This window comes from Onychomys torridus, chromosome 1 (genome assembly GCF_903995425.1).
Source record: "Onychomys torridus chromosome 1, mOncTor1.1, whole genome shotgun sequence".
Classification (NCBI taxonomy): domain Eukaryota; kingdom Metazoa; phylum Chordata; class Mammalia; order Rodentia; family Cricetidae; genus Onychomys; species Onychomys torridus.
The window spans coordinates 172,499,765-172,518,166 of record NC_050443.1 but is presented as its reverse complement, the minus strand read 5'-3'; the positions used below and the strand labels follow the sequence as shown (position 1 = coordinate 172,518,166).

General features: G+C 41.3%; 1 protein-coding gene and 1 long non-coding RNA gene across 3 annotated transcripts; one reads left to right on the top strand and one right to left on the bottom strand.

Annotated features, from left to right (window-relative positions):
* Positions 1–486: 486 nt before the first annotated feature.
* On the bottom strand, positions 487–6,053 carry LOC118594973. Its single transcript, XR_004946432.1, has 3 exons — positions 5,836–6,053; positions 742–790; positions 487–517 (listed from the first exon to the last, which is right to left on the bottom strand). It is a non-coding gene; the product is annotated as an uncharacterized LOC118594973 (long non-coding RNA).
* Positions 6,054–6,229: 176 nt separating this feature from the next.
* On the top strand, positions 6,230–17,615 carry Smndc1 (survival motor neuron domain containing 1). Of its 2 annotated transcripts, none has more exons than XM_036172471.1 (6): positions 6,230–6,446; positions 7,563–7,682; positions 12,128–12,270; positions 12,852–13,013; positions 15,170–15,323; positions 16,398–17,615. In XM_036172471.1, the coding sequence occupies exons 2-6, from the start codon at positions 7,563–7,565 to the stop codon at positions 16,533–16,535; spliced, it is 717 nt and encodes a 238-aa protein (XP_036028364.1). In that variant the 5' UTR covers positions 6,230–6,446; the 3' UTR covers positions 16,536–17,615. The 2 variants fall into 2 exon arrangements, with proteins under 2 accessions (XP_036028364.1, XP_036028371.1); XM_036172478.1 differs by lacking the exon at positions 6,230–6,446 and adding an exon at positions 10,136–10,323 and having other exon boundaries at positions 7,619–7,682.
* The last annotated feature ends 787 nt before the right edge of the window (positions 17,616–18,402 follow it).

Here is an 18,402-nt window from a genome sequence, read left to right as displayed (position 1 = left end):
GCCTATGTGCTAGGCTCACAAACTGTGATTCTAACAGATGCAAGCATGTCTCAAACAGGTCAGACCAGAGACTGCTGTGAACCAAACAGTGTCATCTGCAGGAGGTGACAGCCATTCCCCATCAGCTTTAACTCAAGGAAAACATGACAAAAGAGAGACATCTTTAACAATTTCTCTTTTGAAAAAAGATTTATTCCTTTAATTATATGAATGGGGTATGTGTGCATAAGTGCAGGTGCCAGAGGAGGCCGGTAGAGGGCATCAGGGAGTTATACATGGTTGTGAGCTGCCCACATGGGTGCAGGGGAACAGAACTCAGGTCCTCTACAGGTGATATGACTCATAGGTGTTAAATGCACTAGATGTACTAGAGTCTCAAAGTGAGCCACATTTCACATACACACATTTCTCTGTGTAGCCCTGGCTGTCCTGGAACTCATTCTGTAGACCAGGCTGGCCTCGAACTCACAAGAGATCCGCTTGCCTCTGCCTCCCAAGTGCCACCACCACCTGGTTCCTGTAATAATACAAAGGTATGAACCATACATGGTGATCTGAAAGGTTTCATGAAAGAATTCATAAAATGCACTGAAGGATCACAACAAGCACACATAAAAACCTGTGTATTAAACTACAATCAGAGCTGAGTGCAGATGGTGTGTAGTCCTTCATCATTTGGTTACTTGTTTACTATTATTATTAGGCCATAGTTAGTATAGATATTTACTTTTCTTTCCTCACCTTCCCCAAGACTTCCCTTTGGCAATGTTTCTGCACCATGGCTCCATCACTGTTAAAAAATAAAAATTAAAACAAAACAAAACAAAATCCAGTATTAGATATAGATGCCTGGATCCTGACTGCCACCTAGTGGAATCTTTGAGTATAAACGTACCCATAATTGTTTTATTTTCACCAAAATAGCTAAATATGGCCACATCAAATTATGGGCTGCTGATCTCTAAAGGGTGAAACTCTAGAGCTCGTTTTGATTTTTGTAAGAATCAGAGTTTCTATGGTCTTGGGAGATTGCTTAGTGTGGTGGTTCTCAACCTTCTTATGCTGTGACTCTTTAATACTGTCCCTCATGCTGTTGTGACCCCCAACCATAAAATTATTTTCATTGCTATTTTATAACTGTTATGAATGTTATTAATGTTAATGTAAACATCTGCCATATGATCCAAAGGTTGAGAACCGATGGCCTAGTGGGTAAATCGTTTGTCATGAAAATACAACGGCCAGAATTCAGAATCTTAGAACCCATGTGGAAGCTGGGCGTGGTAGCAAATCTTTGTAGCAGGAATCTTAAAAGCTCTTATTAATAAAATCAAATCTGAGGCCAGGTATTGGGGTGAATGCTGGAAGATCAGAGAAGCAGAACAAGCCACAGCTACCTCACCTCGACACTTCCTCAGCTGGTCTTGTTTCCCGAATGGGTCTCAGCTGAACTGTGCTGCTCCAAAGCCTAAAAGCTTAACTAGCCAAATGCTTAACCAGCCAAATGCTTCTAGTTTCTGGTCCTCACACCTTATATACCTTTCTGTTTTCTACCATCAGTAGAATTAAAGGGATTAAAGGATTAAAGGATTAAAGGCTCGATTTCTGGGATTAAAGGCATGTGTCACCATGCTTGGCTGTATCCTTGAACAGATGGATTTCTGCCTTTGGAATGCTAGGATTAAAGGCGTGTGCTACCACTGCCTAATCTCTATGTTTAATATTGTGGCTGTTTTGTCTCTGACCCCAGATAAGTTTATTAGGGTGCACAATATTTTGGGGAACACAATACCACCACAAATCTTCAATCCCAATGCTTCCCTAGCAAGATGGGAGACCAGGACAGGAATCTCGGAAGTTATCAAGCCAGCCAGGAAGACTGGTGCTTTGCAGTGAACAAAAGACTTGTCTCAAACACAGCAGGAGACCAGGACTAACACCTGAGGCCTTTCTGATCCACATGTACGCTATGCCATGTGTGTCTCCCTTCCCACCCAAACACACACACTCAAACACTGAAGCATGTATGTGTGTGTTTTTTTTTTTAAGATTTATTTATTTATTATGTACACAGAAGAGGGCACCAGATCTCATTACAGATGGTTGTAAGCCACCATGTGGGTGCTGGGAATTGACCTCAGGACATCTGGAAGGGCAGTCAGTGCTCTTAACCTCTGAGCCATGTCTCCAGCCCCAAGCATGTGTGTTTTAACACACACACACACACATTAAAAAACGAAAGTCAAGTGGCTCCTTTTTTCCTTTCTATGTGAGAAAGCATACCCACTGTCACTTGTGGCTGATTAGTTCAAATAATCCTAAAAAATTGGTGTCCTGTTATACACCTTGCAGTAAAAATTATGTGAAGTATTTTTCCCTTTTGTCTTTGTTCTAAAAGAAATAAGCTATAGCAGAGGAATACAGTAACTCCACTTTCAAAGGTCATCTTAAGGAGCTGGAGCTGGCTCCGTGGTTAAGAGCACTAGTTGTTCTTCCAGAGGATTGGGGTTCAATTCCTGGCACCCACACAGACAGCTAGCTTATAAGTATCTGTAGCTCAAGTCCCAGGGGATCCAACACCCTCTCAGGCATCCGTGGGCACTGTATGCAGATGGTACAGACACATGCAAGCAGAACACCTGTACACATTAAAAAAAAATCAAAGACCATTTTAAGACTATTTCTACAGCTATAGCAGGAAGCTGCAGAGCCCCATCATACAGCAGTGGGCAAGTGAGGCCCACCTGACTCTTTACCGACTTACTCATGCTTTTCTTCCCAGTATTTGCATCTTTTCTGCTACAACTGACCCATCCTTTTGTGAGAGCCCAAGTTACATTTGAAGTTTTAATTACTATGCCTTAGAGATTCATGAAACAAAAATGTTTTTGATCTGCAAGCCCCTTGACCAAGGAAAGATAGATCTTGGAGGGTTCTATTTATGGGAGGTAACAAGCTACATGTTTTCATTTCCCTAAACAAGTTTGTTTGACCCATCTACACGGGTTATGTTTGATCACATGTGGGTGGGAGGTATGTAGGAAGGAATATGTCAGGATGTATGCTTGTCCGTGATTGGACCTGATGGGAAATGCAATGAATTATGGGTTTTCCTTTTTAAGCCCTTGCAAAACTTAATTCGGGACCATTTCCCAAGAACCTGGGTCTGGACTTGGCCAGAACCCACCCACCTGGCCAGTATTTAAGCTTGCTTCAAATTTGGCTCTAAACTGTGGTAGTGGTATTCTTCTCGACCAATGGGATTAGCACTTTCTGTTGTCTTTTGTTTCTAAGGGCCACGTGTGCATCTGTAATCTCACATTATATCTGTGCTTAACAAGCAATGGCTATCACCCAGTTTTCCTCCATTCTCTCTCTCTCTCTCTCTTTTTTTTTTTCTTGAGACAGGGTTTCTCTGTAGCTTTGGAGCCTGTCCTGAACTAGCCCTGTAGACCAGGCTGACCTTGAACTCACAGAGATCCACCTGCCTCTTTTCCTCCATTCTCTATCATTACCAACACACACACACACACACACACACACACACACACACACACACACACACACACACACGAAACCAACCATTCAACATCTATTCTAGCCAGGCTACGAATACTTTCCCCCTTTTTTGTATTTTGAAAATTGTCAAATATACAGCAAAGTTGAGATGTTAGTACCATGAACTGTTACACATTCTCTATTAAGTTCAGTAACTGCTAACATTTTGCTTTTTAAATTTCATGTGAACACTCAGACATACATGCATATACAGGTATATGTATGTTCATATATATGGATATATAAACAGTATAAACATTTTACATAATTTTTGTTGAGAGTCTCATGTAGCCTAGGCTACCTGAAATTACTACACGGCTGAGGTTAGCTTTGACTTCCTTCTCCTCATAACTCCACCCACCAGGTGTTGGGATTATAGGCATATGATGCCACACCCAGCTAAGTAATATAGTATTTTAGCCAGGTATCCCTAAATATCTAAACATGGGCCTTTCCCCTAAGTAACTATAAATTTCACACCTAATAAAACTAGCAATTTAACATCATACAATAGTGAATCCAAGCAGTAGCTCATATTGTCTATGTTTAAATTTCCACACATACGGTTTTTGGGGGCATGGGGTGGGGTGCCAGGACCTTGTGTTTCTCAGTGAACACACTACCTCTGTGTTAACATCACTAGCCTGGCCTGTCCAGTCAACATTTATACACCACACTATTATTTCTCTTTTTGGTTGGTTGGTTCTTCAGACAAGGCTCTTGCTACGTAGCCCTGGCAGACCCGGAACACACCTACCAGTCCCAGTGGTCTTCAAACTTCTGCTGATTCTCCTACGTCTGCCTCTGGTGTACCGAGACTACAGGCATGCACCACCATGCTCTCTTTTTATCTCCCAATCTAAAACAGTCCTCATTCCTTCAAAAGCTTGCTTCCTTCTCTGTTGTTGTGACAAAACAGCGCCACCAAGGCGACTTAAAGAAGATTTTATTTTAAGGCTTATGTTCTAGAGTGTGAGTCTATCATGGCAGGGCACAGGCGACAGGCCGGCATGGTGTCTGGAGCAGTTTGTTGAGAGCTGGCATCATAAACTGCAAGCTCAAAGCAGAGAGCTCAAACTAGAAGTGGCATCTAAGTTTTTAAACTCTCAAAGCCTGCTTCGGTAGCATACTTCTCCAGCCAGGAAGTACCTCTAACCCACTCCAGACAGCACTGGAGACAAAGTGTTCAAATGCCCAAGACTATGGAAAATATTTCTTATTAAAACCACATTACTTGGGCAGAGATGGCTCAGAGGTTAAGAGCACTGGCTGTTCTTCAAGAGGTTCTGAATTCAATTCCCAGCAACCACATGGTGGCTCACAACCATCTGTAATGAGATCTGGTGCCCTCTTCTGGTGTGCAAACATACATGCAGGCAGAACACTATACATAATAAATAAATCTTTAAAAAAAAAAAAAAAAAGAAAGAAAGAAAGAAAACCACATTACCTTTTTTTTTTTTTTTTTTTTTTTTTTTTTTTTGGTTTTTCCAGACAGGGTTTCTCTGTGTAGCTTTGCGCCTTTCCTGGAACTCACTCTCTAGCCCAGGCTGGCCTCGAACTCATAAGACCTGCCTCCCAAGTGCTGGGATTAAAGGCGTGTGCCACCAATGCTGGGCGAAAACCACATTACTCTTGAATAATTTGAGTCAATAGACCATCCACATTCTGGATCTGTGGTTCTTTCCTCACAGCCACTCAACATGTTCCTTTATGCATCTATTTCCTTTAAACTGGACGGCTTGATTATATTCCTTCACAGGTGACAGTCACTCATGGTGTATCAGTCAAGAGGTGCATAAAGTCAGGTTGTCTCACAATTAGTGGTGCTTAAGTTGATCACTGGGCAAGTAGGTGAATGCCAAATTTCTTCATTGTAATTTTTTTTAAATTTTGTTTTTGTTTTTTTGAGACAGGGTTTCTCTGTGTAGCTTTGGAGGCTGTCCTAGATCAGGCTCTGTAGACTAGGCTGGCCTCGAACTTAGAGATCTGCCTGGCTCTGCCTCCCGAGTGCTGGGATTAAAGGCATGTGCCATCACCGCCCGGCCCTTCATTGTAATTATTAATCATGAGTGGGATATGATGCTTCATACTTGTGTGTGATACCTTGACTCTATAAACAAACTACCTCCCTTTCACCACATGGCTTTGTAGCGTCTATGGATGCTGTCTAAGCACCCCAAATAGCCACTTTTCCATTCTAGCACTCCATCTACCCTTATTGGCTATATTTATTTCGTGTACAACAACAACAAAACTCCCCTTCTCTTGACTTACAAGGTCTTCAGGCAGTGTTGACTGGCCTGAAACTCGCTATGCAGACCAGGCTGGCCTCAGCTTCAGATCCGCCCGCCTCGGCCTCCCCGGGGCTGGACTGCAGGCGCGCCATCGCGCCCGGGACTGAATCCCGCTCTCATCTCATCACCGCTTGCCGGAAAGGCTCGCGAGCCTACGCCCCTTGGAACCTGAGGACAGCACCCACCCCAACAATCCCGTCGCCGCTCCCACCACAAAGCGGAACTGACGTAAGACGAACCTGCACGCTGCGCCTGGCGCAGCTCAGTTACGACACTTCCTGCCGGTTAGACCACTCCCACTCCGCCTCCTGAGGCCGCGGACGCTGGCAGCTTAGAGGACGCCGGGCGTCACGTGACTCAAGCGCCATTTCGCGAGAGTTTGTACATCTCGCGAGAGCTCACTCGCCTTGTCTTTCCCTCTTGCCGGAGCCCGGCTTTTCTCCCCTCCCCCCTCGCCGCCGGCCGAGTTTTTCCTTTTCCGACCGAATCTTCTCGTCGTGGTGGATATTTTCCCTGCTGCAGCTGCCCCTGCCGCCGCTGGGCTCGCGTCCCCGACCCCTGCCCGTCGTCCCGTCCCCAACCCCGCCCAAGGTAACGCGCCTCTGAGGGAGGGTCAGGCCTCGCCGGGCCTCGGCCTGGAGTGGAGACGGAGGCCCAAAGCCCAGGCCTGGCAGCGGGGTCCTGGCGCGGGCACTGTGTGGAGCCGGCTGCTCTGGCACCCCTAGTGGGCGGCCCTGGCCGGCGAGGAGGCTTGCGGGCCGAGGCGGCGAACGTGGCCGTCCCGGGGAAGCCGTCGGGTGGGGGAGACGCCCGCGCCGTTCCGAGAGGTCCACTGTGAGGGTGCGGGGCTCCGCAGTTTCCATGGAAGCTGGGGCTCTGAGTCCCCTGGTCCGAAATGGTGGACAGAAGGACGGCGGGCTTTGGAGTGCTGGTGGCTGGGAGGAGAACCCTTCAGCCTGGAAGCGTCTGCCCGGGTTCCAGGCTTCCGGGGGACGGGAATGTTCTGGAGCCGGTCCCCGGAGGACCCGTATGTTTGCGTACACTTTAAGGAGGGCTTCGCCGGATCTCACTTTTTAGGACATTGAGCTGCGCCTGTCGAAAGGCGGGCTGCTAAGATTTCCTGTATGTGAACAGTATGTGTGTTCCGAGGAGCTGCGTACTCTGACAGTTGAATGGCAGAAGAAGTAATTGGTGTAGTTTTATCTCTCTTGGGAAGTACTCGTCCGTGCTAATTGTTGTGATTTTGACCTTTCCAACTGTTAGTCGGGCGGTGGTGGCGCACGCCTTTAATCCCAGCACTCAGGAGGCAGAGCCAGGAGCATCTCTGTGAGTTCGAGGCCAGCCTGGGCTACCAAGCGAGTTCCAGGACAGCCAGAGCTCTACAGAGAGACCCTGTCTTAAAAAAATAAACAAACAAAAAAGAGTATGTCAAAGTATTGTTGAGCTACACACTCACTGCCTTCCTATATTAGTTAAAAGAACTTTCCTTTTTTTCTTATACGTTCTGGGAGATCTTTTTGTATAGAATTTATCTGATAATTGTAATTTATTGCTTTGACGTTTGTGGCTAACTAAATCTGAAGAAAGTAAAAATAATGACGAATAAAACTTCCAGTTGGGAGCAAAAGTGATTAACTTAGGCAGATTAAGGAATATTTTTGTAGTTTGATGTTTGACTCAGTTTGTATGGTCTTTCATTTTCCTCAGATGTCAGAGGATCTGGCAAAACAGTTGGCTAGCTACAAAGCTCAACTCCAGCAAGTAGAAGCTGCTTTGTCTGGAAACGGAGAAAATGAAGATCTGCTGAAATTGAAGAAGGATTTGCAAGTAAGTATAGATGGACAGTTGTAGTTGATGTGGTTTGAAAAGAATATTTGTCTTTTTAACATGATGCATTGTTCAGAATCCATAGGCACTCAAAGCATCCATGAAGAAGGTGCTCCTTATTTGTATATACATGTATGCTTGTATACAGGCACTGAAGCTTCTAAAGTTGCTTCCTTCATTTGGTGTACATCAAAATGAACGAAACACTCGTGGTTTGGCAAATCTTTTGTGTGCTTTTAGGATTTCATGAGAAGAAACCTTTCAACAGAATATGCTTTTATATTTAAAAATTTGACAAGGAAACTTAGTTGAAAAGGTAACACTATTAAAGGAGGAATGTATAACCGGATTAAGGTTCTTTTTAGTGACACAGGATTATTTGAAAATAACATGGGACCTTATTTTTCAGCACACATGATGTGTGTCATAAAATGTGTACAGAGAACACTCTGTCTGTGTAGGTGTTATATAAGTATTTGAACTTCAGACTAGGCTTTGTAGTTGTTGAGCCTTGTCTAAGTTGAATTGGTGTGAAAAGGAGATCTAACTTTTCATGGGGGATAGGAAGTATGAAACTTGGAAGGACATGCACTGGGGCATTGGGACAAACTTAGTATCTGTTGCTTCTCAGAACACCAGGTTAAGAAAAATACCATATGTAACTTGTAAATATTGTGTACGAAAATTTTGATCTTAAAAACATTCTTAAAATTCTGAACCTGATCCTATAGAAGTTTTCAGGGTGTTTTGATGATCTCTTATTCTATGCCCCATCTAAACACTCCTCTTTATCTTCTTGAGGGTCATTAATATCATTAGATTTTGCCCGCTATATACACCTTTAGGAAGTGTACTCAGGAAGCAGAAGTAGGCCAAGCTTTGAGTCCCAGGCCATCCAGGGCTACATAGTGAGACCCTATCTCAAAACAAAAACCTCCACAAAATTTCAAATGTAACTTACTTGAGAGGGCTTAATGGGTTTGGAAGTCTGAAAGACCTTATTTGAAATTTAGAATGAGTTGGACATTTTCAAACTCAGATTCCAGACTTAAAATTGTGTAAATGTTATTTTTAAAACAGAAAGTATGTGGGATAATTTTACTTTGAATAAGACTCTCCTTCAGTGTTCAGAAGCCAGGCCTGTGGTGTTTATGTGCCATTCAGTAAGAAGAAGTTTTTAGTAAAGTTTCTCTCGCCCCAGCTCTTGTGTAAACAATAACCCAGTGTCTCCTCCCTGCTCATTGGATTTGCTCACCTGTATTATGAGTCTGCCTGAAGTGTCAGAGCAAATTAACCTGCCCCATCTACTACTCTGCTAACTTAAAAAAAGCCCTGTTTTTTCTTTGAAGAGTAACACTTGTGTGTGCTTCCTGGCAGTGGGAAGTCTGTGTAGTGGGGGTTGGGGAGGTTTCAAACAGCATTATTACCAGGTCTTTTTAATGTTTCTAGGGTAAATTATCTTTAGAGCATGGGGTCAGCTATTTTGATATGAAATCTATAATGGGAAGTATGATAGAGAGAACCTTATGGTAGATACAGTATTTACCTAAAAGGCTTATCTAGGGCTCAGTTAATAATGATCTGGAGCCTGAGGCTGTAACTGCTTAGAATACACAACACCCTGTGGTTCAATTCCCAGCACTGGGTGGGGGGAAAGTCAACAAAAACAAAAAGCAAATCAGGCAGAGGCAGGCAGATTTCTATGTGTTTGAGGCCAACCTGGGCTGTAGAGTTCCAGGCCAGTCATGGTGATTTAGGGAGACTGTCTCAATAAAAAAAGCAAAGTGCCACCGAGGTGGCGCACGCCTTTAATCCCAGCACTCAGGAGGCAGAGGCAGGCGGATCTCTGAGTTCGAGGCCAGCCTGGGCTACCATGTGAGTTCCAGGAAAGGCGCAAAGCTACACAGAGAAACCCTGTCTCAAAAAACAAAACGAAAAAGCAAAGCAATGATGACTTTGAAGTCCTTTATCTACAGATTTTCTTTAGGAAGTTAGAACAGCACTGTCTGGTAGAACTTGCCTCTGCGATGTGACTGTGTTCTTTGTTGTTTGCATTGAGACTAGGAAATCGCTTCTGTTTTGGTATGGGTCTCCCCTTCACCCACTTCCTACTCTTAGGGACATATATATAATTGTAGTTATTTCAATCTCTAGGGTGGTTATTAATCTTGTGGCTTTTACATTTTCTTTTTGAGAGGGGATCATAATGGCTTCTAATTCCTTATGTTTATTTTTTCAGTGAGGTTTCCATGTTTCTGACTTTTGTATAGAATAAAAAAATTCTTTTTTTTTTTTCTTAGAAGAGAAAGTAGGTATAGTAAAATCAGACTAGCTCTTTAGTTCCCCAGGCAGTTTATAGTAATCACAAAAATAGTCGATTTATTAGGCTGTATTGCTGAATAAACTGGTTCTAAAGGAGGCAGGGGTCAAGTCACTTGTCTCATATATTACAGTGGCTCTCTGCATCCCCGAAACGCCTTCCTTCAGTAAGCAGTGCTTGAGTGCACCCCCTTTGACCTGCTGATATGTAGATCACAACTCCTGATGCTTCCTGGAATTGCCGATTACTGTAACTGCTGCCCATCTGTCAATGAAGGAGCAGTTTCAGAACTCAGACTTGGGGGAGGAAAAGTAATTAATGGTATGTACCTTCAAGAACCCCCTCATACATAAAATAGTTTTTCTGATACTTTGGTCCATACACACATGTGAAGACAAAAAAATGAGAAGGTTTTTTAGAAATTACTGGGAGGGACATGTAAAATGACAAGTTACAGGACTTGAGTAAATGCTCTGGACTTTGTTGTTTATAAGACGGGCCATCATGGCACAGGATTTTGAAAATTATGCACAGCTTTTCAGGATTCTTTTCTTTGAATATATTTCCTTTCAAAAGTGGAAGGGAAATGTTCTCTCAAATCTGAGACTTCTTATGGAGGTAGAATGCATGTTTGTGCTTTAAAAACATGATCCCTGGAAGGAGATGCAAACATTTAATGATAAAGACTTTGCGAGTCAGGCCTGTTTATAGTCCTGGCTCTGGAGGTGGTTAACTGAGAACAAAATTGGGTAATTTACTCTTCTTTTTCTATTACTATTATTGGAAATGCTCCTGCTTTATTTATATAGAATTGTCTAATTAAAAAAAAAGTATTTGAAGGCACTCTCTGGTTTGCACAAGATCCTAGGTTCAGTCTCTAGTGTTGCAGAACTAATGAATATAAAACCGTGTATCACCTCCCATGACTTAGAAAAGAAAAAGATGTCTACTTGGCTAAACTTAGAGGTATCTTTCTGTTGAGTTTTAACTCAAATCTGAGGCTTACTAGCTTTTTTTTTTCCTTAAATTCACAAAACTGACCTTTCTCCAGGTACTTAATACTCTTTTTTCTTCTTTCTTTCTTTCTTTCTTTTTTTTTTTCTTTTGGGTACAAATACTAGTTTTTTAAGAAGTAGCCAGGAAGATTTAGAATCTTTAGGAGACTAATATTTAACTTTCCTTGGCTATTGAACCAAAACAACTATTACAAAAACTCAATGGATGCCTGAAGAAACTAGGAGTTTAATTTTGCTATATTTGTCCCCAAACATAGAATATGTTTTAAATGCAACAGTGTGGGAAACCAGTAGGCAAATTCTTTGAAAATCAGGTAATGGATAATGTATCTCCGCATTAGATTAAGAATGTAGCAGATAAGCAGTTTATATTTTTGGCAAGTTTTTAACCATCCCTAACACACTTAGTCAAACTAATATACAGAAGCTTACATTAGAAAGGTATCTGCCATACAGAGAAGCACTATCTGCTCCTGTGGGTTACCTATATTTTTTTTCCTTTAAAATGAAGCTGTGCTACTGTGCTTGATAAGAAGGTGTAGACAGTTTTGAATCTAACTTGATGATTAGTACTTAAATGAGGTGAAAAATGCCTGGTTTCTTTTATTTGTGCTTTACAGTATTTTAGTAGAAATGGGTATAAGTGGAAACATTGTGTGCTAATGAGACTGTTTCCAGTGTTTTGGGAATTCATAGAGAAGTATGTTGGTTACACAGTTGATATTTCTGCCAAGTAATGCCCTATAAAACTGTAGTTGCATAAAAGACACATGGTGGTTGTAAAAGTAACCTTGAATCAAAATCAGTCTCTGTTTCTCATCTGTAGAGAAATCTGTTCAGTCACAAAAGGCATTTAGAAGTCAGCCACAGCAGAAACTTGTCTACTGTGATTTCTAATAGTTTTTACAGTTAAATTGAAGGTGCCTGTGTAGGCTTAGATCACAGCTTTACTGTTAGTCTATAGTGCTGTTCCTCAGTCTTCTCAGTAGCTATGAACTGTACATGTAGCATGCATAACTGCTTTGTGGTATGAGAACTAATATTGTAAAGCCAGAAAGTAGTTGACAGTATTAAACTACAAGTGTTACGGCTTTTGCTTTCTTTTTTAGGAAGTTATAGAATTGACCAAAGATCTTCTGTCAACTCAACCTTCAGAAACTCTTGCAAGTTCAGACAGTTTTGCTTCTACTCAGCCCACTCATTCATGGAAAGTAGGGGACAAATGTATGGCAATCTGGAGTGAAGATGGACAGTAAGTGTAGAAAAACAACCCTCTAACTATAACATGAATTAATAAGATACAATGGTAAGATGTTTTTATTCAGTTTGGACTGCCCTATTTCAACCATCTGTGTCGGTAATGTGATTTATGAAACTAGTGTAATTCTTGGGTGGTTGCCATTAATGCAGCTTAATTTTAGGTTTAGTTTAAAATTTGGGGGAGAAGAGCGGTTTGGATCCTAAAGGAAAAAAAGATGAATGACTGTTTTCTAAAATGTTCCAAATTGATGTCTCCTCAAGTTAAAAAGTGAATGGCTGGTAATCTTATTGCACTCAGATGCATACATTGAAATTAATCATTTAAGAATTAGCTTTTCTCAAAGAGATTAAGTACAGTGGGTAGATATGTAAGAGATTTTTCCTGGTGGAAATTTTAATTAGGACGTTTGATACCAGGTGCCTTGCTTTAAACCTCTCATTATTTTGCAAAAAGGGCCATTTGATTGCAGAAGTTTATTTTAGAGACTTGATAATTGAGTCACTACAGTATAAGTCTTGTAGGCTGAGTACTAGATCTCTACTCACCTGCTTACAGCCATGATATCTTTACAGGTGTTATGAAGCGGAGATTGAGGAGATAGATGAAGAAAATGGCACCGCTGCAATCACCTTTGCTGGTTATGGCAATGCCGAAGTGACGCCATTGTTGAACCTTAAACCCGTAGAAGAAGGAAGGAAGGCTAAAGAGGACAGTGGCAACAAACCCATGTCAAAGTAAGTGACGTGTTTTTCCCTGGACAGGCGACACACTGTGCACAGGCTAGCTTGGACTCCTCAGTCTTACCTCGATCTTTGAGTCACTACATCTGGCTTAAGTAACTGACTTTAAGGTAGCGTGTTAGGGTTTCCCGATTGGGTAGTTGAAGTAATCTGCAAAGAGAATCCATGCATGCTGCTCATGTGGATACTGTTCATACTAATGTAATCAGTAAGGAGGGCACTACACTAAGAGCATCCACTGTATTTTTGTAAGTCAGGTCCTAAGGCTAGACCACAGTGGAGACCACCTTGAGCCTTGTCCCTGCTGAATCTGTATTCAGAAAAAAACTACATAATCCAGGAAGTGTCCTAGGGCCGGGAATGTAGCTTAGGTATGGAGCCTTTGCCTAACTAGTATACTTGAACCTAGTACCACAAAAGGTTTGGGATGGGGGAAACATAAACAGTCCAGTGTAGAAATTGTGAAGGGATGTGGGAGTAGTTTTAAGGGGACAATAAAAAGGTACTATGGTTACCAGGACAGGTTCCTTAGGAAAATAACATCTAAACTAACAGTTGAAACAAGGGTTAACAAAGTACACAATGAAAGCACTGTGACATTGGTTATGTAGGTACTTTGGCTTGACTTGTCTCCCTAATTGATGTTGAACAAACTAACATCTGCCTGATCTGTGAAATAGTGTGTAACGGTTCTTAGACTGTTCAGTAAGTCTCTTGGAGGCGGTTCTGATTTGGGGGGATAAATGTGGGAGGTACAGAAGTAACAACATCTTGGGGTTAAAAACTTGGGACCAGAAAGTAGATATTAGATAGCAGAAGACAAGGTCAACACTTGAAAGTCACTTCTGAGTCCAAGTGCTTATTTGTGTGTAAACACAACCTGCTGAGACCGCTCTCTTGTCTGGTCTTCTCTTTTGGTTGGTGTGTGTGTGTGTGTGTGTGTGTGTGTGTGTGTGTGTGTGTGTTTCTAATATGTTTATGATTTTGGAAGAATTAAAATTTAAGTTGCTACATAAATGTTCTTGAATTTAGAAAAATACCACTTGTTAACAGCATTTAAACCCACTGAATAAGAAAATCAGATTCTTGTTTTACTCTTGCCTTCTCTGTCAAAGACCACTTAGCTTTCTGTGGTTGGTTATTTGGTGCAGCGAGTCAGGAGTTGTTCTTTTGAACCCTTCATCTTGTCAGTCGGTGTTAGCCAGTGGAGGCTATTTATTGGTGGCTTAGGCCCTGGTTCTACTTAGAGTCCTAGTTTGGGAAACCCGGGTTTTTGCTGTTGCTCATCACAGAGTGTTGCTTGTGCTGTTCTTCCAGTCGTGGTCTCTGTCTTCCTCCAGTATTGATGAAATAGTTCTTCCCAAGTGTTGCATACAGTACACTAGCTGTATTTTTAGAAATTGGTAAAGGGTTAGCCAGCCATTAATGTTGATTTTACTGTTTTTTGTTGTTGTTGTTGTTGTTTGTTTGTAAGACTGGGTTTCATGTAGCCTGTGCTGACCTTGAACTCTGTGTAGCAGAGGCACAACTTAAATTTCAGCTCCATCTGCCTCCATCTCCCACTTCTGCACATGTTCCATTAAGCTATATCTGTCTTCTTTATAAAGAAAGTGTCTTAGTACTCAGTGAGTGGTGTTGTCTGTTTTACATTTATTGTGTGGATTTATGTGCACTACAGCGTGAGTGGAGGTCAGAGGAGGACTTGAAGGAGTTGATTTTCCTTCTGCCTTCCGGTTCTCAGGGTTAAACTCAGGTTAGCTCATGAGGCATGGCTTGGTGACAGATGCCTTTACATGCTGAGCCATCTCTCTTTCAGCTCTGCTTTTCTTTCTTTATGCTTTTCTTTCTTTAAGACAGGATCTTGGGGTTGGGGATTTAGCCCTGAGTTCGGTCCTTAGCTCCGGAAAACAAAAACGAAAAAAGGACAGGATCTGGTGTATCCCAGATTGACCTCCAGCTTGCCAAGGAGGACTTTGAACTTCTGATCTTCCGGTCTCCACCTAGGATTACAGGCATGCTACCACACTCAGATTTTGGCCTTGATTTTTAATGAAAAGTTGTGCTTTTGTTAATAAATTAATATGTAAGTTATAAGGAAGTCATATTTTACATCTTAATTATTGACATTGATGTCTGGGTTTTCCACACAGAAAAGAAATGATTGCCCAGCAACGTGAATATAAAAAGAAAAAAGCTTTGAAAAAAGCACAGAGAATAAAAGAACTTGAGCAGGAAAGAGAGGACCAGAAGGTGAAGTGGCAACAGTTCAACAATAGGGCTTACTCCAAAAACAAGAAGGGCCAGGTGAGTGCGTCCTTCATCACGGTGTTTCTCTGAAAATGCAGCTGTCGTTCGAGTAACTGCAGACTAAGAATGGAGGGGTGGATTTTCCAAAGGGCCAATTCTTGATTTATAAAAATCAATAGTCACTTTCTTCAATAAAAAACAAGCTTATAAATTCTCTTGGTGTGCTTTGTTGGGTAGAAAATAACTATAGAATTCATATACTCAACATAAGGATGACCTGATGCTCACCTATAGCTTGGCTTTTCACTGTTGTCAAGATAGCTGCTCTGTAACACAAATTGCTAAATTGGTCTTTTAATAAAAAACCCGGAGCCAGATATTAGGGTAATACTGAAAGATCAGAGAGACAAAGGAGCAAGTCACTGCCAGTTCTCCCCTCATCAACTCCACAAATCTTTCAGCCTAAAGGGCTTTCTCAGCTGAAAGGCGGCCTCAGTTCCTGTCTCCTCACACCTTATCTACCTTTCTCCGCCCAGCCATTATTCTTTCCTAGCGCTGGGATTAAAGGCATGTGTGCTTCTCAAATAATGGTAGCAGAGGCAGGAGATCTCAAGAACTGGGTTTAAAGATGTGTACCACCACTGCCTGGCTCTTGTTTCTCTCTTAGACTGAATCAATCTCATGTAGATCAGGGTGGCTTTGAACTCATAGAGATCCAGATGGATCTCTGCTTTCCAAGTGCTGGGATTAAAGGTGTGTGCCACCACTGCCTGGCCGGCCTCTATGTTTAATCTAGTGGCTGACTCTCCTCTGATCCTTAGGCAGAGTTTGTTAGGGTACACAGTAGATCACATGTGTGGCAGAGGGCAGGGGACCAGAGCATGCCTCACCATAGAATTCATTTACAGCCAGAGTTCTGTTAGACCAAAATAGAGAGCCCATGCTTTAAATAGGAATTTGAGAGTGAAAAACCTCACATTTTGAGACAGGTAGCTTTATATTAGTATGTAGTGATATTTTCTATAAAAGCCACGTGTTTTATAAATATTGGAACTTGAATGTATTTAACATTAAAAAGGTTGAGATTTGTTTTCATACACTGATCAAAACTGGTTTTCCTTTTGTTCCCAGGTAAAGAGGAGTATTTTTGCTTCGCCAGAAAGTGTAACGGGCAAAGTTGGAGTAGGAACTTGTGGAATTGCTGACAAGCCTATGACACAGTATCAAGATACATCTAAATACAATGTCAGGCATTTGATGCCTCAGTAATCAGAAGAACTGTTGGATTTCATCTCTGCAGGGCTTTACATTTACCTTTTTATCCTTATATTTTTCTAAAGGTAAATTATTTGCTAGATGAGTAAGGAAGATACATTGTTGTCATTGTTTGGCTTTGGTAGAATGAAACTTGAAGACATTTGATAACTGCTATCATTTAACTTTTCATTACTACTTACCACAGTTCCTCAGTTTGTTGAACAAGGCAACTTTTCTAGTTAGATGCTGCTTAAATCAGCACTTAGATGACTTACTGAACTTCAGGTCCCCACTTAACTAATGTTAAGTAGACATTTTATAAGTCCTAATTTGGAGTTTTCAGGTGCTTTGCACTTGACATATCCCAGCAATTCATTGGAACATCATGGCAAAATGCCAGCCTGCTAAAGACATCTTCAGTTTGATAACCTGGCCATTGTCCAGACAAACCCGAGTATAGGTTAATTTATAAATGGCAAAGTTTATTTTGAGGTTATTCCTTGAATTACTTGTTTCCCGGGCCTGTTAGGTCACTTCTACAATTGACTCACCTTGTATTTTTTTGTCATTGAGTTTGAATTTTATATTAAAAAACAAACAAACCATGTTTAGGATACGCTCCCCTTCTCTGGTGTTTATTTGGTGTTTTGTATTTTTTTTTTTTTTTCCTTTGTTGAATTTTCACTTGTGGTATAGTGGTACCTTTTTTGGGATGTGTAATGTTTATATGGGAAAACAAAAAGCTGATGTATAGCCCTGTATACAATGTAGATACTATTTTTGTAAAAAAAAAAAACCAAGGCTAAATTAATGAACAAGAGTACTGAATGTTTCATGATTAAATTTTTCCTGTATTTCTTGTGCATTAATCTGACCATAATTCCCCTGTATATTATGTTCATGTAGTTTGTACTTTTTATTAACTAGATCAAGTTGCCAGCATTTGTTGGTATAAGTGAGCACCACAGTTATCCAAGTTGAGTTTAAGCCAAAAACACAGATAGAAAAAGGGTCAAGACAATTTTTAGGGTGTGTGTTAATTTCAGTTTTGTATGTTTAACTTTAATAAATAAAGTGTTTTTAAAATCTCCAGTGTGTTAACAAAGGGGTGAAGTCTGTAGCTGCCAGCTCTGGTGTAGTGAGCCTTAGGCTTGTACACAGAACTACCAGGGAGAAGGATGTTGAGTCTGAGAAATGCTTCATAAATCCTTAAGAATTTCTTCATTGAATATAAGAAATTCAATCCTAAAGGATTAAGGGGTGTGTATGAAAGTATTTGTAAATTAAATGATTTCATGAATTTTGTCTTGGTAAACTGAAATTTTTCTGACAGTAGTGAGGTAGAATTCTTCTTTTCCTCCCTAACCCAAGAGGTCAGGATATTCTTCATAAATACCTATGACAAAAAGAAAACAAAAAAAGGGCTATTTGGGCCGAGGACAGTGGTAATGTTTGCCTAGCGTGTTTAAGACCTTCAGTTAGATCCCCACTGTCCAAGGCTTGCAGGCTGGAGAGTACCTAAAGCATGAAAACTCCTACATGAGAAATTTTAAATTAATCTTGCTGTTGTAACAGACGTCTTTAGTAGTGCAGTACCAGTGGCAAGGAAATCCTTTGATGAAAACTAAGTCACTTGGTGTAATTGTGTGGTTTGCTGGTGCCTTGCCGCGCTTAGACAGTATTGTACTTGGTGCTTATATTGACAGTTTTGTTGTAATTGGGCTCTCTGCCTTAAACAGTGTTCCTTCTTTCTGTGTGTTTCTTTCCTTAAGGGCTTTGTCTTAGGAAAGGAGTAGAAGTGTTCTGAAAATGGGTGGACATAAGAGCAGCAGCTCGGTGTCCCATGAAATGTGGCCCTTGGGGACATCCTAATGTTGCA

Excerpts from the sequence above, each read along its gene's own strand:
- Smndc1 (XM_036172471.1), top strand. The coding sequence starts at position 7,563 with ATGTCAGAGGATCTGGCAAAACAGTTGGCTAGCTACAAAGCTCAACTC. Across the intron at positions 12,271-12,851 it reads ATCTGGAGTGAAGATGGACA|GTGTTATGAAGCGGAGATTG; the intron begins GTAAGTGTAGAA and ends ATATCTTTACAG. Across the intron at positions 15,324-16,397 it reads CCAAAAACAAGAAGGGCCAG|GTAAAGAGGAGTATTTTTGC; the intron begins GTGAGTGCGTCC and ends TTTTGTTCCCAG.